The 22,021-nt window shown below is 38.9% G+C and overlaps 2 protein-coding genes across 3 annotated transcripts; both read right to left on the minus strand.

The window, feature by feature from the left end:
* Nucleotides 1-421: 421 nt before the first annotated feature.
* Nucleotides 422-1,175, minus strand: LOC144636729 (neo-calmodulin-like). Its single transcript, XM_078495929.1, has one exon. The coding sequence runs from the start codon at nt 1,128-1,130 to the stop codon at nt 645-647; it is 486 nt and encodes a 161-aa protein (XP_078352055.1). The 5' UTR covers nt 1,131-1,175; the 3' UTR covers nt 422-644.
* A 1,016-nt stretch (nt 1,176-2,191) lies between these two features.
* On the minus strand, nt 2,192-18,971 carry LOC144636704 (inositol-3-phosphate synthase-like). 2 transcript variants are annotated; one of them, XM_078495895.1, is made up of 10 exons: nt 18,857-18,971; nt 16,806-17,113; nt 13,416-13,545; nt 12,316-12,566; nt 9,371-9,523; nt 7,779-7,937; nt 6,653-6,736; nt 6,120-6,314; nt 4,942-5,159; nt 2,192-4,090 (listed from the first exon to the last, which is right to left on the minus strand). In XM_078495895.1, the coding sequence occupies exons 2-10, from the start codon at nt 17,079-17,081 to the stop codon at nt 3,868-3,870; spliced, it is 1,689 nt and encodes a 562-aa protein (XP_078352021.1). In that variant the 5' UTR covers nt 17,082-17,113; nt 18,857-18,971; the 3' UTR covers nt 2,192-3,867. The 2 variants fall into 2 exon arrangements, with proteins under 2 accessions (XP_078352021.1, XP_078352022.1); XM_078495896.1 differs by having other exon boundaries at nt 16,806-17,110; nt 18,857-18,968.
* Nucleotides 18,972-22,021: the final 3,050 nt, after the last annotated feature.

A 22,021-nucleotide genomic window follows, 5' to 3' on the forward strand; every position in this document is an offset into this window, starting at 1 on the left:
CCGTCCCACCCCGCCACGATGAGTTGGCAGCTAAAATATTTAAGAACCAAAGTCTCTTCCAAAATAAGAGCCTGACAATTTTTGAAGGGCAAAATGACTTCAGACAATACACCCCTAAAAATATATAGGCCCACCTGACCCGATCAAAGACAAACCCATCAAAATGGCTTTTTAAATAAAGAGGAGCCCCTGCACTAGTCAAACGATTCTTGTGTGTGCGAACTATTTTTTAAAAAAGTTTAAAAACATCGATCTGTAGGCGAAACCATAGCATTAGCAATATTTCTTTCAATTTCCAATTTCAGTTTTTTGCTCGTCCTCTTTCTTAGAGTTACGGTTTTATCAAATTTTTAGCAATGATAGTATTGCGTTTAGGGCTCTGCAGCCCTGCAGATATGGATCCCTGACTGACGACTTCAAAATTACAACAAACACAATTATTGTGGATAATTATAATTTTATTTTGCATGCCTTTGCTTACGTGTGGTTGCTTTATAAAACTGCAGATAAAACTGTTTTTCTTTGACATATATGTGGTTTGAACGTTGACATGTTCAGTCAATATTTTATGTCCATTAATTAATTAAATTCCATACGGCCTGCAAATTCTGTTAGCCCGATAAGAAAATTCTCCGCACACAGTTTTAATTCGCTGGTAACCAATTCAACCAGGCCAAAAATTCCGGGAAAGAAATCTTGCCATCGCCGCTTGTATCCAAAGATCTCAACGCGCTGTCGAACGTCGACTCGTCTTTGTTGCCCAGCGATGTCATCAAGCTCTTAAACTCATCTTTATCGATCGTGCCGTTGCCGTCTTTGTCATATTTCTTGAATTCTGCGATGGCTTTTTGGATGTAGTAGTATCTAGAGCTGTTGTCTATATTCTTGAAGCCCTGCTCGCTGCGAAGCCATCCGATGAACTCGTCGAAGGACAAATCGCCACCGCCATCTTTGTCCACGAGCATGTAGCAGGCTTGTGCTTGATCGTCTTTCATTCCCAAGTCATCTTTGAGCAAGATTAGAACTTCTTTTTTCGCGAGGCGTCCACTGCCGTCTGTGTCATATTTCTGGAACAAACTTTTTACAACTATTTCTGGAACGTCAGCGTTGAAATAACTTTTCCCCGCCATGCTGAATGTTAAGTTGATCAATTATTCCGGGAATATTCCGCATTCAAGTAACAATATATATAGCTGCACGAAAGACAATGAAAAGCTTTTATAGCAGAATGCTTTTGTTTTTGTGCTAATTGGTTGCCTATTTATTGCGTGACTCACGTCACGCAAACTCTTTATTGACTGTCACGTATTTGGAATCTGGCTACGCTGTCGGCCAGGGTCAGGCAATTTATCGTGCAATTTTCCTTGCAATTATACTGCGACATAAGTTACCTTCAAATTGAAACCATTACAAATGACTTACTTTACGGCACAAATTTGCGTTCTCACTATTTAGCTGGGGGTGGGTGGAATAACACTCTGTAAGTTTCTGGCACATGCAGTCGAAAGTGACACCCAGAATCTCAAGGGCTAGCCTCCAACGAAGACTGCGTTCTCTTGACTTCGTCACACAATCTTTCCTCTCCGACAGGAAAGAGCGTGTGACGAGCTAAAAGAACGTCTGCGTAGCATTGTTAGTATCCTTTAGAGTCGTTATTTCGGATGTCACGCAACGCGAAATCCCAAATACAATCCCAGACAAACGTACTTGGGACAAAAATAACGTGACAACTCGCCACGAATGCCATGAAATAGAGATCCCCCTTCACAATGTTGCAAAATAGACAGCAACTATGATGGGAGGCATTGTTTTTCAACATTGGAAAGTGGGAGAGGGGGAATTACTAGATATTTTGACGTGCTACACGAGGGGAAAAACAGCAAGTGTCCCAACCATTTATGTCGAAGATTGTAGCTCCGCATGGGCTTGCATTTGTGCGAGTTGTAGGAGGGAACTTTTATTGGAGGGGGCGGGGGAAGCTTACTTTAGAGACTTGGGTGACTTGACTGTCTTAAGCTCATCCCTTCAGCTAGTAAGAGTTTTTAATTCCAAAAGAAAAATGATGGCAGCAAAAAAACGCAACCTGTTGTTTAAAGTTTGAACTTCCGTGTTCGCTTTTTCGAGAGCAACGCGCGAAAGTTAGTATCTTTTTCTTTTGTTTTGAACAGCAAAGAAAAGAAGACAAACAACGTTATATTAGAGATTTTTTAATCATCAATATTGTCATGTTTTCTTACTCGTAGGTATTAGTTGTAAGTCAAAACCGTGATGGTGCTAGGTTTAATTTTAAAGCAATTCAGTGGGAAGGTTTTTCGTATGACTATCGTTCCAGGCCATATAACAAAATACAGCGTTTGACACAGCTTTGCATTCTATCAACAGGCTAAGGAAAAATATGATTATTTAAACCACCTTAAATATTTGCGTACAATTTGTAAATTTTATACCTAACCTTTATTCCGGTCTCAAAAGTCATATGAAAAACCTTGGTAAAAGATGACCCGTACCCATTCTCGACCCCAGAACTCTTGTCTTAAGCACGTGACTGATGCCGTCAGACACGTGCAAACGACACGTGCAAGAGCTCTGGGGTTGAGAATGACACGTGCCCGCCGTCGTCGAGGACGTCTGCGCATGCACACAGCCTAAGAAAGTAAAAAGGCCAAATTCAAATATCATATTCTATCTTGGCTTCAAGTCTAAGGGGAATGAAACAAAGAAATTATTTTCAATCTCAATATTGAGAGTACAATTAATATATTTCAAGTAATGTCCTAGGTATTGTGGAGATCTTTGCTGCTATAGAGCGCTGGCAATCGAATATATTTCGCTAAAGCCTTACTGTACAGAGTATATTATTTACAACAGTTTAAAACATTTTTCCAACATAAATATTTAGTGACAAAAAATTTTATGTCGTCAAAATGCAACATTAATTAAGCCCCTTTTAATTAAGGTAAACTTTCGTTTAAACATACCAAACTGGTATAAGATAATACATCCCACTACTCAAGTAGCTTGCTTTTTTACACGTCAAAGCTATAGCCCTTAAACCATTACCACCAAATAATAATATAAAAAAAAAACATTTGAAACAACCAATAATCTTTTTTTTGAAGTCGCACGTACAACAAAAAACACTTTCCTAAATTAAAGAAAAATATCGTTTTGATTTCGTTCATTTGTTTGTTTTTTCGTTTTATTACAAATAATTTTAACATTTTTTAATTAAATTTGCTGATTGCTATTCTGTTATATTAATAACAAACAATTTTAGGCAATAAAATAAACTTGTGGACACACGGAAAATTCTAAGGTAAAACCGTAATTTTCCCGTCATTTCTTGCCCTTGTTCTACGAGAGTTTATTGAGGGTGGATAGCAAGGAAAGGGAATGCAATTTCTTTTGGCTCTTTTCGACGGCACCACCCTTTATGTTTACCAGTTTAAATGTCACACACTTACAAAATTAAAAATGCCGTCGGCACAATAGAAGAAAAAGAATACTCCATTCGGAAGACGTGAGAATAATTTTTCACGGCGGTAAAATTTTCTTGGGACGTATTCAAAATTCGTACGTCACACGAAAATTCAATTTTATTATCTCTACACAGGCAAGACCACTCATTGTAAATTTAAACCATAATTACTGCTTCATTCCCAGGTGCCGCGCCGTTGTCTGCGCAGTGTGCGTAACATCGTGGGCGCGATCCCATCAAGCCCCGCGTCACTTGTTTTCCCGCCGTTCCTTGCGTCTTACGACAAGAACATGACTGGGACGAGTTGGCGCTTTGCCTTAACGGCACCTGGAAACGAGGCAGCTATTAATATTACTCAGGCGGATTACTTACAAGTCTTAATTATTATTCTAGATTATTTCCTTTACTTGCGTAAAGCAATTTGAATCTCCATTCATGTAAGCGTGTTTTAAGTCCTTTGTTTCTCCATTAATGTAGCCATTCTTTTTCACTCCGTTCTCCAGGTGCGAAAAAATGTCCGCATGCCCATTCTGCATCAGGGGTTGGTGAACTTCTCTTGAATGCTTGTGTTCCAACATCATGTGGTTTTGCGGCTTCAAACCGACACATGCCCTGCAATCACATTCAGAATATTACAGTCGACCTTCAAACACGAATTTTCGCGCAACACCGCGTCAACTTTTCGTGGCATGTTAAACGAGTCAACGTTTCGCGCAACATCGTACAAAATGTACTTGGCAACATGCATGTTACACGAGACGATTTTCAGCGCAATGTCGACTCGCAACATGTCGCATATCCGAGCGACGCGCGTCCAGGCCATGTTGAACAGAATTCTGGGAAGGCATTGCGTAAACCATGTTCGATTTTTCGCGCAACACTGTTTCGCAAAAAAAAAAATCGTTGTTGCAAGTTGTCCTGTGTTACACCCGCCACCAAGGTGACAGGAAAGACTGTCCGTGTTATAGTCACGTACGAATTAGAGATAGAGTAGCCTGCGTAGCAGGCGCCGTTAGTTTCTAGCGCAAGTATGGGAGAAACGCGAAAGGTGCGAGAGGGCCACGCGAGGAAAAAATACACAGACGCCTGCTACGCAGGCTAGAGATAGAGTTGATATCAATTTTTGTTACTTTCGGACCACGTCAACTGTCAGTAATAGAAAGGTGTCCATATTTATATAAAGGCGTCTGTTAAGAGAGGTTCTACTGTAATAATTCTAAGTTGCAAACGAAGGGAAGGGGAAGGAAGTATCCACAGATCCTGATTACCGTAAAGACTTGGGAGCCTTTTCTTTTTGCTTCTTGCTTTTGTGAGTGTGTGTGTGTGGAGGGGGGGGGGGGGGGGGGGGGGAGGGGGTAGTTACAACTGGGTGGCATAATGTGTGTGGACTTTCAACAGAACTACAAGTCCGGGACTATAAGATTCTGGATCATTTTAACATGCCACTTGTCAAATCAACTTACCTAAAAATATTTTCAATACAGCTTCTTTGCTTGAAAAGAGCGTTAACCACTGGTGTGTCTTGAGGAACAAGTGGTGCCTTGAGAAGGTAGCTGAGAAGAGAGAGAACTGGATGGAACGACTGAAATTCGTGATCATCTCCAACTTTAAACTTGATCCGCTCACAGACCTCGCACAGGATAACCAGGTCCAGGATGATTGGTGCAGCCAACAAGGAGTCCTGTGGACAGGTCAGTTATCAGTGAAATCCTCAAATCCATACAATAAATTGAAGAAGAATAACCTCACCTTAAACGGTTTTACCCATTGACTCCTACTTTTTTTTTTTCAAAACAGGGCTATTCAACACCGAATCTTGACGCTAACTTCCGGACGTTATTTCTTAATCTAATAACGGATGGAACTAGAATGCTTCATAAGACTTTTTTTTTCAGGACCGGTTCCAACTGTCCATTTTAGAGAGGTGTCCATCTTATAGGGAGTTTAGTTACAGTAAAATAACTGAAAAAAGGCAGCCCTGGATGATATGGGACCAACACCAGGTGTCCGTCTTATAGAGATGTCCGTTAAGCTAGAGTTGACTGTATTCAAGTGATTTGCAAAAACAACTTTTGCCATAAATGAAGTGATAATGTCACAAGTGGTGCAAGAAGTCCCATGGTCTCTAACCTGCGATCAGGCTTTCTTTTTTCGCGGCGGAGGGGTCAACGGAAAAATGACCCCTCCGCCGCGAGAAAAATAACGGCTGATCGCAGGTTACATGGTCTCGAGCAGCCAGTGGGTTAACTAATGTGCGGAAAATAAAAGTTTTTGATTTTGACAATTTGTGCAAAATGATGGCTCCAAAGTTCTTCCTTTTGTCCAACTAAGATCTGAAAACTGCACAACCAGGGATTATATATTATGTATTTTCTTATTACTGACAGCAATTTCAATTTTCATGCTTTTTTTCATATTCTTGTTTCAGCATAATAAGTAGAATAAAAAATTCCTGAAACGTAAATTCGTGCTGGCCAATACAGACTTGACTGAAAAAATCAAGAACTTGTTACAGCTTGAACAAAATTCAAGGGTCGTTAAATAAATTCACTTCATTTTATTTGAATTCTTTTTCCTGCTCTGGAAACAAGCCAAAAGATTTCTAAACTCGACTTTAAACAAACCACATTTATACACATACCTCACAAGTGTTATGTAAAACAATGGTGTTAAGTCCATGCATAAATATCTCTGACGTGTACTCATCCATGGCACGCTTGCTGTCTCCGACATAAGGAACATACTTGATAACCACACAGTGGTCAGGTTTCTCGCCTTTTTCGTAGAGAATGCTGTTTGATTCCACCATGTCGTCAACTACATTGCTCTTGGAAATCTGACACAGGATGGGATTACAAGTTACATTCTGTTTCAACATACATGACGCACTGCATGTACATAAAAAAAAAAACTGATATGCCTTAGTCCCTTTATGCGAGTCAACCTTTCAACTACCGTGGCTTTATCACGATATCATTTTAAAGTCATTTTTTTTGATGAACAAAATTCGTTTTATGTTAACTAGGAAACCAAAATAAATTATGATACTTTTCTAACAAATGATGAACTTTTGGGATTATTTTAGGCTCACCAGCAACCATATGGTAAAAGTACATAACAGTGAGTCAATAAAGAGAGTTACAAGGTGACATACTACAAGATAACAAAGCTTACCTCTTTTGATCTAAACTGTTTAGGTGCTGACAAGTTTTTACCATCATTGTTCCCAAGATGGTTGTAGCTGACAATGGAAACAGGCTGCAATTAAAACAAACTATCTGTCAATAATTCCGGTGTAAGCAATGAAACTACGAGTTGGGTTGAGGTGCATCGTCTCTCGCAGGGGCTCACATGAATGGCTCGCTACCCTTCATGAGAACAATAGAACAAACAACAGAAGCGATGCCCTGAGTCGCCAAAACAATAGCAACTGCTACACTTTAGGACCTGTCAGGGCTCAAAATAATTTTTGGATAGTTGCCGGTCATGTTGACCGGCCAAACCGATTTTAGCTTGGTCACATGTCGTTTCTGACCGGTCAAAATATTGAAATAGAAGTCGCTTTTGCTCTTCGTTGAATCGTCTTTGTTGGTGTGGTGGAAAAGGACCTGCCATCTCTTCACTGTATTGCCTGCATTTTTTTGGTTGCGATAGCGCCATTCAATTAACTGAGGCAGAATTCAAACAACTCTCACGTTGTTTTCCATCTTTCGCGCTCTAATCAGACGCCTTATAAAGCTAAAAAGTAGAAAGTTACAAAGCTTTGAACACTTTTCCGACCGTGCATGTTCTTTTCTTCGACGTTTCGCGTAATACTGAAGTATAAAACTGACTTGAACAAAACTACACGGATCAAAAACTAGCGAAAAAAATGCATCATGTTTCTAAGTAGAAATGACATTTATACTTCAAGTATTTCAGATAAGGAATTTACTTTGGAGTTATCTGTGGTTTGAACGTTGTATATTAAGCAAAAACTTAATATTGCCACATGTTCAAAAAGTTATTAGAATTAACATTATAAACTGGTATTATAACAAATTTTTCTGGTCTGGTGCATGACCGGTCAAAATGTCCGGCAAACCGAACGTTTGTCCGGACACATTGCCATCTTGGCCGGACATTGTCCTTTGACCGGCCGTTATTTTGAGCCCTGACCTGTAGAATTTAACAAGACAAGTAATGTTTATAAGGGAGCCCTGCTATGTACACTATTGTTCTAAAACATGTCACATTATATAAATTGTGAATTAAATGACATGGAAACACCACAGACTGTAGATTGAAATTATTAACACACCTTCAGACCAGCACTAACTAAGAAGTCGACGAGTACAGATTTCATTTTTGTCTGTCCAGATTTGAAGTCATCACCACCGATGAAAGTTCCATGCTGCTGAGCAAGATCAATAACTCCTGGGACATTGGTGTTCTGTGGTGAACCATTTATGTATGAACACTGCAATAAAAGATTTAATATTTTAGTTTTGTATGACCTGATATTGTCAGTGATAAATTACAGTTTAAGACAGAAAATTACAGTTTACATCCAGTGAATTTCAGATAAAAAATTGTACTACCACTGACAATGATGTACTGGAGACATGGCACTTAATTATTAAAAAAAAGCCTGCTGTCTGGGGAGCCAAGTGGCCCAACAGGACCAGAGCTTATCTAGGTTTCTGTAGCATTAAGTGGCTTAACCTGAGATCATGCCCTCCCTCCCTACTTACCACTCCGGGGAAGGAGGGCATGATACATTTACTTGTCGAATCGTATGTAAAAAAAACGGATTCTGGTTTTTCTTCTGATTGGTCGAGAAACAATACTAAATGAAGCGGTGTGGACTGATTGGCTGTAGTATTTCAACGAGACTTCCGGTCAAAAGCTGGTGCTAATGGCTTAGACGAGGCGTTTTTTTTCTTCTACGTCAGCTGAAGCCCTGACAAATTTCAAGTGTAATTCTCTGAATGCTGAACAGATAGAGTGTTTGACAATGCGTAATTTGTTTTCGTGACGGTGTTTTGGCAATTCATCGAATGAGTTTCGGAAAAACAAATTCACCAGACAATATTCCAGAGGTGTTGGAATGTTTACAGTGTTTACTTTATAAAAGCTACACGATGCTATCCGCGCCGTGAAACAGCTCATCTGTAAATTCCTTTTTTGTGAGCTGTAAGAAACGGCATCTATCGCTGATAAATATGCATCCGCGAGTGCCATTTCTCCCTGCTACTGAAAGCATTTTTATTTTAGCACGGCGAAAAAGTTTTAATACAGGCTGTACATGTATTATTATTCTGCAGACGTTTTTCACGCCTGGTGGAAATCCGAGTCCTGAATTTGGCGCCATTTACAAAGAGTAGTTTGACAGTTCGACGACACCTTAGTTTATTTAAATTTGGGGGCGGTTGGCGGCCGGTTAAATAAATGTATCAGGCGTTCTTTTTCCCTCTCTCATCTTTGCAAGGAAAAAAAACGCCTGATCGCAGGTTATAAGTGGCTAGGAGTATTTCTACTCCCCCCTGGATAGGATGCTAGTGCATCACAGGGTTACCCACAGCAGTAAATTCGCCGGTACCCATCTATGGGTGGAGAGAGGCACTATTAGCCAATAAATACAGTGTCTCGCCCAAGAACATAGCGCAGTGCCCAAGCTAGGCCTAATGAACCCAGACCACCCGATCAAGAGTCCAGTGCACTAACCATTGGGCCTACCATGACTCCCATATGGCACTTATAAGGGACAGTTAAACATCTGAATGTAGCTGAAATACTTATGTGTAAAACAAAAGAGAGAACTTTCATTTGAAAGAGTTGCCCTCACAAGAAAAGAACAGTTGAGATTGAGGCACTTACAATAGATGTTTTGACATTTGACATTATTTTTACCTTCTCTAAGATGCTGGCAACAGCAAAGATTGATGATGGAGACACTTCCTCTTCATTTCTTGCAATAGACATCAACAGGTTTTCAGCTGTGTCATTAAGACCTTCACTCACATCACAAAACCTCTCAGTATTTGCCGTCCATAGAATAATAACCTGAAACAGATCGACAAAGAAATTCTTCAAACTGGTAGTGAAGGAAATGTATGAAGACCAGGAAGGAATGTTGAAAATAGTTGAAAAAGATAACATAATCCAGCCATTATTTTAAGAACATTATTCACTAAAAATACTTGAAAATAAGATGCACTTGGGCCAGACATAAATAATTATTGATGTTATTGAAACTGCTGACAAGAGCTTATGCCAGTTTCCATAGCATGAAGTGACTGCATGGGAGTATTACTGCTCCCCCACAATTTATTGAAGGGAAGCTTAAAGGGCAACTCTCGGCTAGAAAACTATATTTCATTAAAAGCTTCCGAATGTTCCCAAAATCATACAGAAAGCAAAAAATTTGACTTCAGAACCTTTTTTACCGGTTAATTTTAACGTGAAACTTCGAATTTTGCCGCTTTTGTGACATCTCGCCATGAACGCTTCGATTGTGGTCACCTGATGTGATACGTCACAGGTGTGGAACCACAACAAGTCACGAACATGGCTGCCTCAAATTCTAGCAGTGAGAGCTCAACTTCTGCTAGCGATTTCACTGATTTTCAGAGAGCTATAGGAGGGGATATGTCAGGGGATGATTTAGAATTTTCTATGGTATTTCAACCCTAGCGTTTTGAGCCTCCAGAGAAAAACAGCGAGACACGAGAAAGAGAGGAAAATATCGAACCTTCTCACCGCCGCTGTGATTTCGACAGCGAGGAATGGTGAGTGAATTGAAGTCCTAAATGCACAGTTTCTAATCTTTCTCTATTACCTCGGCCACTGAATTGTGTACTAAGTCAAACCTGAAAAGCCTTATGATATTTACATGTACTCGAGAAGCTTAATTAAACATTATACGACCAAACTGTTTGTTACATTTTGCTGTTTACATTCGGTCGTCAAACATTTTTGTTCATGTTTGTTATAATGGGTTAACATACCTGACATACTCGGGTTTGCAGAACTTTAATGTGGACAAAACTCTTCTGGGTCTCTTAGGGATGGTGGACTGCTCAATCGCTATCAACTGTATCAACTCATTTCTTTTGTTGGAAGAAGGGAGTTTCGCTTTGTGTAGTTGAAACAACTCGCCTCGAGGGAACTTTGTTCAAGGTTATTCATGACGTGCTTGTGTAGAATGATTTTGTAAACTGACTATCACTCCCGCCCGGGACTATTACACGACCCTACAGTGCGTGATATTTACACTTTACGGTGTAATTGAGTTGTCATGTTTATATTTTGCAATTTCGTATCTTTTTGTGAAAAATGCCCCCACGAAAATTGTGGTTTGCCTGGCTCTTTACGACCGCGCTGTTTCTCTTCTAAGAATATTCGCGTTTGCTTGCGTGCGTTTTTATTCATGGTTTGCATTTGAGATGATCGTTTTGCTGTAACTGCTCTACACTGTACGTGTCTTACAGCCTTGGCATGTTGTTCTAAAGTTATGTCGTAAACTAACATTTGCACACACGAAACTGTTTCATGGTCAGGCTAGGGAGAGAGAAGGGAAAGCGTGACATGCTTTTGTACTACACCACAAGTTGCTTTTATTTACAACAATAGCTTCTCAAAAGCAATCACAGAATAAGTACTACATGCAACACAATCTTCTTCTGTTTAATTACTTCGGATATTGTTTTATATTTGCTTTAAATTGCCCATTTCTCCGCATGATTTTATACCCTGCGAGAGCGCCTCTGCTAGCGCGCGGGGTAGTGAATTTGTATGGCTTCGTATTGCGCAATACTGACCTGCACGCAATTATACACGCCTTTCGAAGGCTGTAACTTTTAAAAGACTTCATTTGCTGGGGATAATTGCTTTCTATTAATTTTTGCCAATTAACAGCAGGAGAAATCTTGGGGTGGCTGCAAATTTCTTAACATTAGAACCGAAATATATTTGTCTTTTTCCGAACGCGTGGATTTCGCTCATATATAGCCCCATATAGACGACCAAAGACGCTATTCCTGCTTACAAATGCAAAGATTCTTGACAAATTACGGGAGTCAGCACTCGCAAACCCTTTTCAATTTATTATCTACTCCAGACGAAAGGAATCTTTATCATGATATGGTGCAGGGGAGGATGCATTGAGTATAAATCTATGAACATTTCCTGACCTCAGAAGGCCGATCGATCTGACGGATTTGTTTCGTTTCACAAATACAAGATTAAGTCTATTTCAGTTTATTTCCTTTCATATTGAAGCACTGAAGCACTACCTTTTTTATCTTGGACATCATTGAACAGCATAGGGTCTTTCTCTCCTTGTGATTCTCATTTATGAAGAGAAGCTTGGCGTGTTTTCCTCTTATCGGAAGCAAAAGCAAATCTGCCTTCCACACCTGTGACGTAGCATCACGTGACGTACCAAAATCCGAACGTTTTCAAAATGGCCGCCAAATTGGCGTAAAAGAAAATTCGTAGTAAATTCATTTTGGCCGATATCTTTAAAAAATTACCTGCTAAAGATTCCTATTGCTATAAACAACTTATAGAAAAAATAAAAAATTGGGGTAAATTTCCCGAGAGTTGCCCTTTAAGTCTATCTTAGGGTTACACAAGGCTGTCGTTAGGACTGTAACCCGTAACACCTGTTATGGCCGAGTTCAGTGTTTTGGGTGAAACTGTAACATAACACCAATCATTGGTGCTACGTTACACTTGCATATAAAGCGAAACGCTACAAGTGATAATTTCAATGTAATGACTTCTTAAAAACGTAATGACAGCGCAGCTCTGGTTACCACTAGCGTTATGTTGGGTTTCCTAAGTAAACAAACCTTGTCAAGATTGTTCTTCGCCTTAAAATCACGAATATCCATTCTTATTTGTTCCATCATCTCCTGCTTGGTCCCAGACAATACATTGTCAGCGCGATCGACCTGATTTGCCGCAATAAAATCTGGGCAGTAGATAGATGGGCGTGGTGTTAGTTTTTCAAGGTGAGGTCTGAGTTGTCGCTGTAATCCGTAATCCAAAACCTGTGCTCTCTCTGTGGCATCGGCCAAATTGAGGGACGAGATATCCCATCCTGGTAAGCAAAATGCAGTTTGAATTTAACACGTGAAGAGTTATGAAGCCTACTATATAGCTATCAGTTAAGGCTTGCTGACTACATTGTCTACAGACTGTATGTATTCCCAGGTTTTTATGAAATTAATGAACCCCTGAGGCTATTACAGAGTGCTGCATGTCTACCCTTGCCTTGCCTTGATCAATTTTTGCAACTTTTTGACATCGTTTTGACAACTTTCGAATGGGTTTCATTTGAACTGGCCAATAATATTAAAGTGCAGTTGGAGATGTCAAAGTTCTATGTTTGCTCCCAGACAATATTTTCAACCCCGCCACATGCACAAAGTCAATACTCGCTGTACTAACACATGTTAGCACCAGTGATTAATCCAGTGTAAATTAGTGTGAACACTCTTAGGGCACTCCTGTCTTCTCTTTTATGAGGGTCCTCAAGAGGAAAGGGGGGGGGGTATAAATCCCATTTTCCCACCCCAAATTTTGCCCAAACCCCATTTCCCAGCCTATTGTTTTCCCAAATTTTTAAAATTCCAGTCCCAGCTATAGTTCTATTGTTTTTCTGTCTGTGATTCGCATTCCCAGTAACCAAATCTCAGTCCCAGTGACCCATATTCCCAATGAAAATTTCCCCAAATCTTGCTTCATATATCGTTTACTATTATGCATATTCGTATTCAATTTTCAATGTACATAGTGTTTTTATAATATTCTAGTGTAATTTTTAGGGAGGGCCACAGGTTTGTTAGCTTTGCTATTTAGTGTTACCCTCATTTTAAATAAATAAAGTCTTTATCAGTTCCCATTTTACCCCTCCAGGCCCCCCCCCCCCCCCCCGTTTATCACTTACCATCAAAAACTATATCATTAGGATGAACCATTGGTAAGAGATCTTTGAAGGGTATGTACACATCTCCATCAGGCCCTGTGCCCAAGCATACTGTGGAGGACTGGGTCATTGAGCCAACATAATTTGCTTTCTGTGTCAGGATAAAAGAACAAAGCATCCATTAGAAGTTATTATAATAAGAACTACAACTTTAGCAGGCTACCTATCTCACATCAATTTTTTTTCCTCGAGAACAAAAAATTCATTTTTTGATATAACATTTTTGCCAGCTTGTTAGACTCTTGTTCTCTAGCATGCTTTTAACATAACATAACATAACATACATTCTTTATTCAAGATGCAAAGTTACAAGTAAAAACAAAAACAAAAGAAAAAAAGGCATCAAGAAAAGGAAGTTGCGAGGTTAACCCTATATAAAACTCCCTAAAAAAATACAAAAAAATACATAAAATATCCTTAATTAAAAATTTAGATATAATTTAAGCTTTGATTTAAAAAGCTGGAGGCTATCAGCTTCCACAACGTCTCTAGGTAAATTGTTCCATAGCTTAACAGCGATGTCGCTAAGGGCCGGCTGCCGGCTAATTTAACCAGCTCAGTGCTCGACACTAACTTTTTTGGATACTAGGCAATTGGCTAGTAGGTACAAATAATCACTAGCCCACAAGTACACTATATTTGTTTGAGTCCACACAAGTACATCTTTCCTTCACTGAGACGCAGCAACGATGCTATCATCCAACTCGGTTGAGAATTTCTTGACCGTGGATCACACTTCTTTTTCTCTTCATGCTGTGTGTGGTCCTCTGGTGGCTCTCTCCCAGGTCCCTTTTGGGTGTCATGGAAGCGAGGACAGAGGGTCTTTTCCAAGATGGCGTCAGGTTTGCGAGTTGATCGTACGATATAAATCCGTATGCGATGTGGGTCGCAAGCTCTCTGGTTTAAATTACTCAAGCTATGGTAACTAGATCCTGATGAAGGTTTCTGGGAGAAAAACTTCCCAGGTTATAGAGTTGTAGTTGATTTATTTTTCCACGAATCGTACTAGTCTATGGGCTAGTAGGAGAGTACTTTTACTAGCCAAGCATGAAATTTTACTAGTCTTGGGCTAGTGTACTAGCATTAGTGTCGAGCACTGCAGCTGAAAACAAAGACTGAGGTAAACTTTTAGAGCTGCCAAGGCCAGAAATGCTAGCAGGGCTTGTTGATGAGCCGGCTTAAGGTGGCTCGTACCAGTTTTCAGGTTTTTGACTGTGCGACGTTTGGAAGAAAATGGCCAAAAAAATAATTAAAGATCGTAACAAAATTTTTGTATAATTAAATTACCCATTGTGTTGTTGATCCAAAATACCAATAATTACGTCATCAGTGGTTACCATGGCAACGATAGGCAATGATTTTTTGGACCCTTTTTCAGCTTCCAGTGCTTATATCTTGAAAACTAACTCGATGACCCCCATTTTTTTTCTCGTGATAACTTTAAGCATATGAAAAAGAAACTGTATAATTATTTTTAAAAAATTCTACGAAGCGGATTTTTTGCAAATGCAAAAAAGAGCAATTTGTAAGTAATTAAAAATTCCTTTCGTAGAATTTTTTTAGATTTTTTCTGGCGTTTCCTTTACATAAAAGGAAAATATTAGGGCAATAAAAAATAGGGGTCATCGGGTTAGTTTTCTTGCTAAAGCCTTCGCGAACTCAATAATTCCCACGCGCGTTTCCGCGCACTTTAAAATTTCGATTTTAAAAGTTTGGTATTTACTCATGCTCAGTTCTGACTACCGCTGATCTTTGCAGGCACATACGCGCGCAACACGCGTGGACTTCCTCTCGCTTTGTCTGCGAAACTTTTCGGCTCAGGATTTCATGGGATTTAGCCAGTTTCAGTTGGCGCCAGTTGTGCCTCTTAGGTCTTACTTTTTAGTATTTCTTTGTCTGAATCATCATGTGTTTGAAAGCGAACTCAAATAAGCTGAAACGAAAAAAGTGGAATTGAGTCACGATCTTCGACAAGATCGATCATAGCACATGCGAATTTGCTTTTGTAACTCGAGCAGTGAGATCCGAAAACATTTTGACTGTCGAACATTAAGTTGACTTAAAATGTTCTTGTTGAAAAAACTTCAGTTGAACGCGGAATTTTTTCTTAAAATGAAGAAAAGCAACCTCGCACTCGGCCGCCATGTTTGTTTTCCTTTTCAAATCTTGCGCGTGACTCGTGGACATGAAGCGTGACGCGCGCGCTAGTCACCAGACTTCCCATGCAAGAAAAACCGGTACGAGCCACCTTAATTAGTGTTTTCTTAACTACATCCCTGGCTTAACTATTCTAATAAAAAAGAATGTTTGTAACAATTGAATCTGGCAGGTTTGATATAAAGTTTGTACGAATGATTAGCTCTCATATACTTAATTGTGGCCAATGATGGTGATAAAGGAAATGCAAGGAGAAGATCCAAAAAAGACATTTTCACCTTGGAAAAAGGAGAGACTGCAACTACATGAGGGTCAAATTGCTTTAAGACAATCATTTCTCTTATTGTTGCAAGTAAATAAGACAACTGTACTTTGGAAGGGTCTTGGTGCTGGCCTTATATATAGCTAGGGAACAAGTTTTTAATCATGGTGGGGGGGGGGCTGATGAGCCATTTTAAACTGTGTGGTAGTGATTTGTTGATAAACTACTGAAAGACTCTAATGAGCAATACATTGTAAGAGAACTGCTCTGATAAAACACTTTGATCTGCACTCTATCTTCAAATGTATTTATTGGCTATTTTTGCAATACCCGATTCCCTCTATAGCGCGCGCCTGCAGGGAATCACGGTAGTTGTATTCATCAAACCATGCGCGAGACTCAGCAACGTGTATTGTTGCTAAGTCTCGCGCATGGCTTGATGAATACAACTACCGTGATTCCCTGCAGGCGCGCGCTATAGAGGGAATCGGGTATTGAAGCATGATTTTCTGAGAGGAAGGAACTTAACAGAGAAAAGCTTGGTACCTAGAAGAGAGCTGTTTTTCAAAAGGCACTGAAAATCGCATTATCTTTTTTTGTCAGTACTCAGGCCTAAAGTAAACATTGACCGGCACAGTGTTCTTTGATGAAATTAGTAAGTTTGAGAACATAGAGAAAAGCTACGTGGAGGAGGGTCTTTATCTCAAGGGGACTAAAAGCTGCATTTGTTTTGATAGCAGATGGTCACAGACCTTTATTAATCCAGGAGGGCTTGTAAGTGGTGGAAGGGAAAGAAACCTCCCCCTCCCCCTTAAGCTTCATCCTCGATTTACATTGTACAACAACAAACCCTTTTCTGAGTCTTCTGTTTTGATTTTAGAATAACTCAGCTGAAGCATTTAATATTTAACAACATTGAACAAAGAAGGTACCTTGACACCAAGTTTTGTGTCCCACGATAAACCCAACTTGTTTGCTAGCACGGCTGCCGTTATGGTAGATCCATTATTTCCACCCCAACCAACCAACATGCATCCAACCTTTGGAACTCTCCTCTCAGTCCGAAATGTGTACTGCGTCTCAACAGGTCGCACAGTGAAGGAACCCTTTGCGTTACAGTCAACTTTGGTTGTTTCATATGCATACTTGCTCTCTATGTAGTCTGTGGTATAACAGACATTTGGACTTTGAACTTTGAATGTTGTCATTCTGCAACCTTGTAATTCACTGTTTGGACCTGCTAAGAAAGGCAGAGCATATGTCACATGATAGTTCTGTCTTTCAGTGTTACTATACGATGCCAATATCTTGACTGGTAGGCAATGAATGCTGTTAGAATTTATAGCGTTTATATGGGAATCCAATGGCAAATATTCTGAACAACTTATGAATCATGTAAAGTTAAGATCATAATAAGAAATGGATTGTATTTTCAGTTACGCCTTCAGTTACCTTTTAAATTGGCCATACATTTTGTCTATATTTTTTCTACAAATTCACGTGTTTGTATGAAAAAATTATGGATCGACTGTATGGAAAATTTAAAACGTAACTGAACAATTTCTAGCCCTTTAGCGACAGTTCGTCCTTCAAACTTGCTGAATAAAAACTTTTGCCTAGTATCCAAACTTTACAATACAAAAGTTGTCTTAAGAATTCAATTTTTGAAACATTAATTATTTGCTGTTGGATTCCCATACAAACAGTGTAATTTCTGACCACATTGCCTATACCTACAGTAGGTCAAGATGGCGTTGAAAACCATGATATGGTCTAATGTGCACATATTGATATTTCACTTTGTTTTAGATTCTTAAACCATCTCAAAACATATTGGAAGAATAAAGTATTCTGTGCAAAGAACAATTTCAGCATACGAGTCTAGCATTATTAATAAAATATAAATTTAACCTAGCTTGCAAATCAAAATTTGATATAACATTGTGCACAAATTGTCTCAATTTGAAGTTTATAATGAAGTTAGAAAAATTCAGAGAAATTTGAAACTCCTAAAATTCGTGTGATCAGTCAACCGTACCAGGCCACAACCCACAGTGTTTATCAACGACTGACTACTGTTTTGTAGCACCAAGTATATATAATGTCCATTTTGAACATTCTACAAAGGCAATGCAAAGTTTTTCGTGACCTGGGTGACGTTTGAAGTTGTGTTCAAATAATGCACGCAAACATGGCCGATCTGCATACCGTAATATTGCAAGCAATTTTATTTCCATTTCATTGTGCTAGACCTCATTACTATGCAATAAACGCGATGACAGCGCCCCCCAGATGTGTACAAAAATTGAAAGTGAATATTTATCCAAAACTTTTGTACAAAATGGTTTTCTTAAGTAGCAATTATTGATCTTAAACAGCGTCCCTTTTCTATTTAACCGACAAAAGGTCTCTAAGTAGAGTATTTTTTACGACTGTGGATAATTTCTTTGAATAAAGGATAGTGCACAGCAGTCACAGGCCAGTGATTATGTGAAATAGATCCACGTATCCTAACAAAGTTTTTCCAAAGTTGAACATTTATAAAGCTTTCAATCTTTCTATATTTTGAATTCTTACCTAACCGAAGAACTGCTTTCGATGATTTTAAATTAACACATCTTTATCAGAGAAGAATACACTTTCACAAGGCTCCAATCTTCCTTAAACACGTGTAACGACATTTCGAGTTTTAAAACTTCAGTTTAACCTTACTTCCGATCCCTTTTGCCGCGAAACTTTAAGAAATGTCGCAAAACTTTTACCTGAGATACATTGAGAAAAAACTGACAACGTGCGTTATAGCCATTCTCCAAGAACTATTTTATTAAATTCTTTGATCTTGGCATATTCTTCTTGTGCAATCGTGTACAACCCTAAGCTTATAAATATTCTGTTTTGGTTGAATGAAGGCAGCTTTCGAAAGGCGCTGCCTTGGAATCACGCATCGGGAAAAATTAAAGATAGATATTTTTTGGCCACTTACCTTGATATATAGAGCGTGTAAGTTGTCAAACGTTGAAAAATATTTTTAGACCAACAATCTCCAGTAAATTACAGCAACCTATCAACCTTACACAATGTGCACTGAACTGAACCACACTTCGACGAAATGCAAATGAAATAGACAACATCTGATCGTGTAAGCCAATCAGAGCTCGCAACCTTTGTACTCGGGGCTCAGGTGATCTTTTCGACCCGGCGAAAAAAATATCTCTCGTCCCGGGTGGGGAGTGGAGAGCTATTGTAGCTTCGATAAAGATAGAAATCGTTTTATATTTATCGTGTATCGTGTAAAGCATTTTGTCGGCCAACAATATTGAGCATTTGGCAAATCAAGCTAAAATTCACTGCAGATCAGGCTGTCCAGACATTTTGTTGTATCGTGGAAACAGTATCCGGACTCTAATATATAAATTTAGGCAAGCCTAAAAGCGGAGCTCCCCAGTTAATTATTTTGCACTTTATTGAACTCTGAATTCTGGCCATTGTAAAACTTTAAGGCTAAGAATTTTATATTTGTGTTATTTTTTTAATAAATAATAATTAATATTTTTCCTTATTTCTTTTTTACCGTGTCCGGGGTGAGGGGGGGGGGGGGGGTACTCCCTAAAATTTACTATGTGGGTGTGCCGTTGAGTTGCTGAGACTCTGGACCTGTTCCAGAGACAAAAGGTTCAATTTGCGACCCTGTTCCAGACAAACACTGCAAAGTAGGTACCCTGTTCCAGCAATATCCACAATGGAAATATATGAAGATAGATATAAAAACACTACCGTACATCACAAAGCTCTCACTTGACTTCGTCTGTGGCTTGGAGATAAAGCGATGAAAGGAGTGGAGTTTCATAGCTATATACAATGTACTTGATAGTGTTTAATCAGGATTCTGGGAAAACAATCAACCCTGTTCCAGAGTCAAAAGGGTGATTTGTATACCCTGTTTCAGAGTCAGAGAGACAAAAAGCATACCCTGTTGAGCGGCACATACCCGTATAGCTCTTATATGGGAGTACCATCCCCCCCTCCGGGTACCGTGTACAGCAACACCAAATAAGAGAACAAACAAAATCAATCAAAATGTTATAATTCCACCGAAAGCATTATCATAAAGAAGTCTGGATGGGAAATTATGTTGCAAAACGGGCAATTATGTTACCTTCATGTAGAAAAAAAGGAGGGAGGAGTAGGGCTGCATGTCGGGGTAGATAGGCATATCACATGGCAAATTAGGCATTTTTGTTGTTGCTTTACCAGCTTTAAAAGAAAGAAAAAATCACTTTACATTTAGAGTATAAAGGAAATAACAAACATCTACATTTATAATAAGGCTGATTTTAATTTTTTTCATTCACTCATTTATTCATTTTCATTTTCACTATTTGCCTATATTTTAAGGACGATGCCTCCTATTGCTACTGCGCACTTGTTCTGCGCATCACGCAATGCATCGATCACACTGGGCGCGCGCGCTTTTAATTAATTTGCTCGCTCAAAATGACGAATTCAACTTCGCGAGCAAGCGCGCGACTAAAAATCAAGAAAGTTTTCTCTGCGACGAAATCCAGTTTATACACATATCCTAAGCCAGGAACAGCGGAAAAGCAACATATCAGTAACCATTGACCGATAACCACTGAAAATGGCTCACATTAACAGTTAAAAACAAATCGCTAAGCGCTAAAACGTTACCCGCAAACTGCTAACCGTGACAAATGGCGTAGTGCACGCGCGAGATGCAAATATTCAACTCGCTAGGGAGGGGATAGGAAAAATGTAACAGACCCCAAAAGCGATTTCATAGAACCTGAAAACAACTGGTATAACTTTTAAAAACGCGTGGTGACCCCTAATTTTTATTTTATAAAATGTAAGTGGTAAGTCTATAGAGCACATGTTTAATTCTTCATTAAGTGAAAAAAAAATTTAAGCCGATTTTCTGGCCGTGCAAGTGAGAGCTGGTAGAGTCAAAAATGGCTCAAACGCAATTATTTTGTTAATAAAAACGTGAATCACGCAGTTCCGAAGACATTATTTGTTAGTTATTGTAAAGATTGTTATATTTAATGTTGATTTTGTTCATGAAAAACCAATTTCAAATGGAATTTGCAAGGAAATTGTATTTAGTTTTACTTTATTTTAAAATGCCACGTCAGCACTTTTTTCCAGATTTCAAACCTAATTATCTCGAAAATTTGCGTGGCTATCCCCAATTTCCTTTTTGAATTTCAGTAGCCCTTGGTAACATCTACATTTCTTGCATAGTCATCGGCCGGGCAAAAATACTTTGTTATTAGTAGGCACCGTCCTTAATTTTGAATGGAAATGGCAGAGGTTATAGCTAATGGTTTACAGCATGTTGCCCAAACCAAGCTAACTCCAAGCAAACCGGAGTGAAAGCTAACCACAAGCAAACTAGAGTGAAAGCTAACCGCAAGCAAACCAGATGAATAAAGCTAACTGCGAGCAAACAGGGGTGAACCTAACTCCGGAAACAAAGAAGTGACATTCTGTCATTCCACCGAACAGGGTCACCCCATCCCCAACCCCCCCCCCCAAAAAAAAAAAAAAAAAAGAAAAGAAGAAGATAGCACCTTGTTCACTTTTACATGTCTTTTGACTCCCCTTCCTCTTAAGGGGTTTCACTTCACTTACAGAAAAAAAGCAAAAATTCTGGGAAGCTAGAATATTGTTTGTGAGTCTCAAACTCAGTTTTGTTATTTGATTACCCAGAAAAAAAATAGAATCATGTCTGCTTGCATGTGTATAAAACTATGCAAGAAAAAATATAACATCAATACTTTGACTACTCTTTTAAAAATTTGTTTTTATTATTGTCCACATCTTTATGGAGTCATGTTGCCCATTTGTCATGGAGTTCACAAAGTAAGCAAGTGAGTCACAATTTGGTTGCTACATGGTACCTTATGGATACTGCAAATTTTATCTGGCTAAATAGAATATTTCACTTATTTTAAAAATATAGCTGTTATTATAAATTGTACACAGCATACAATACATAAGAATGAAATTGGTAATGCATATTGCTTGCAATAACGGTTTTAAACTCACCTATACTTTAGAATTACAGTACCACCAGTTTCAGCATAACTAATCCAAATTCAAATAATTACATTGCTTTGTAACTCCA

The sequence above is a fragment of the Oculina patagonica genome, chromosome 13 (genome assembly GCF_052425735.1).
Source record: "Oculina patagonica isolate OP01 chromosome 13, crgOcupat, whole genome shotgun sequence".
Taxonomy (NCBI): domain Eukaryota; kingdom Metazoa; phylum Cnidaria; class Anthozoa; order Scleractinia; family Oculinidae; genus Oculina; species Oculina patagonica.

Excerpts from the sequence above, each read along its gene's own strand:
- LOC144636704 (XM_078495895.1), bottom strand. The coding sequence starts at position 17,081 with ATGACAACATTCAAAGTTCAAAGTCCAAATGTCTGTTATACCACAGAC. Across the intron at positions 13,546-16,805 it reads ACACAAAACTTGGTGTCAAG|AAAGCAAATTATGTTGGCTC; the intron begins GTACCTTCTTTG and ends ATCCTGACACAG. Across the intron at positions 5,160-6,119 it reads TTTTACATAACACTTGTGAG|GACTCCTTGTTGGCTGCACC; the intron begins GTATGTGTATAA and ends ACCTGTCCACAG.
- LOC144636729 (XM_078495929.1), bottom strand. The coding sequence starts at position 1,130 with ATGGCGGGGAAAAGTTATTTCAACGCTGACGTTCCAGAAATAGTTGTA.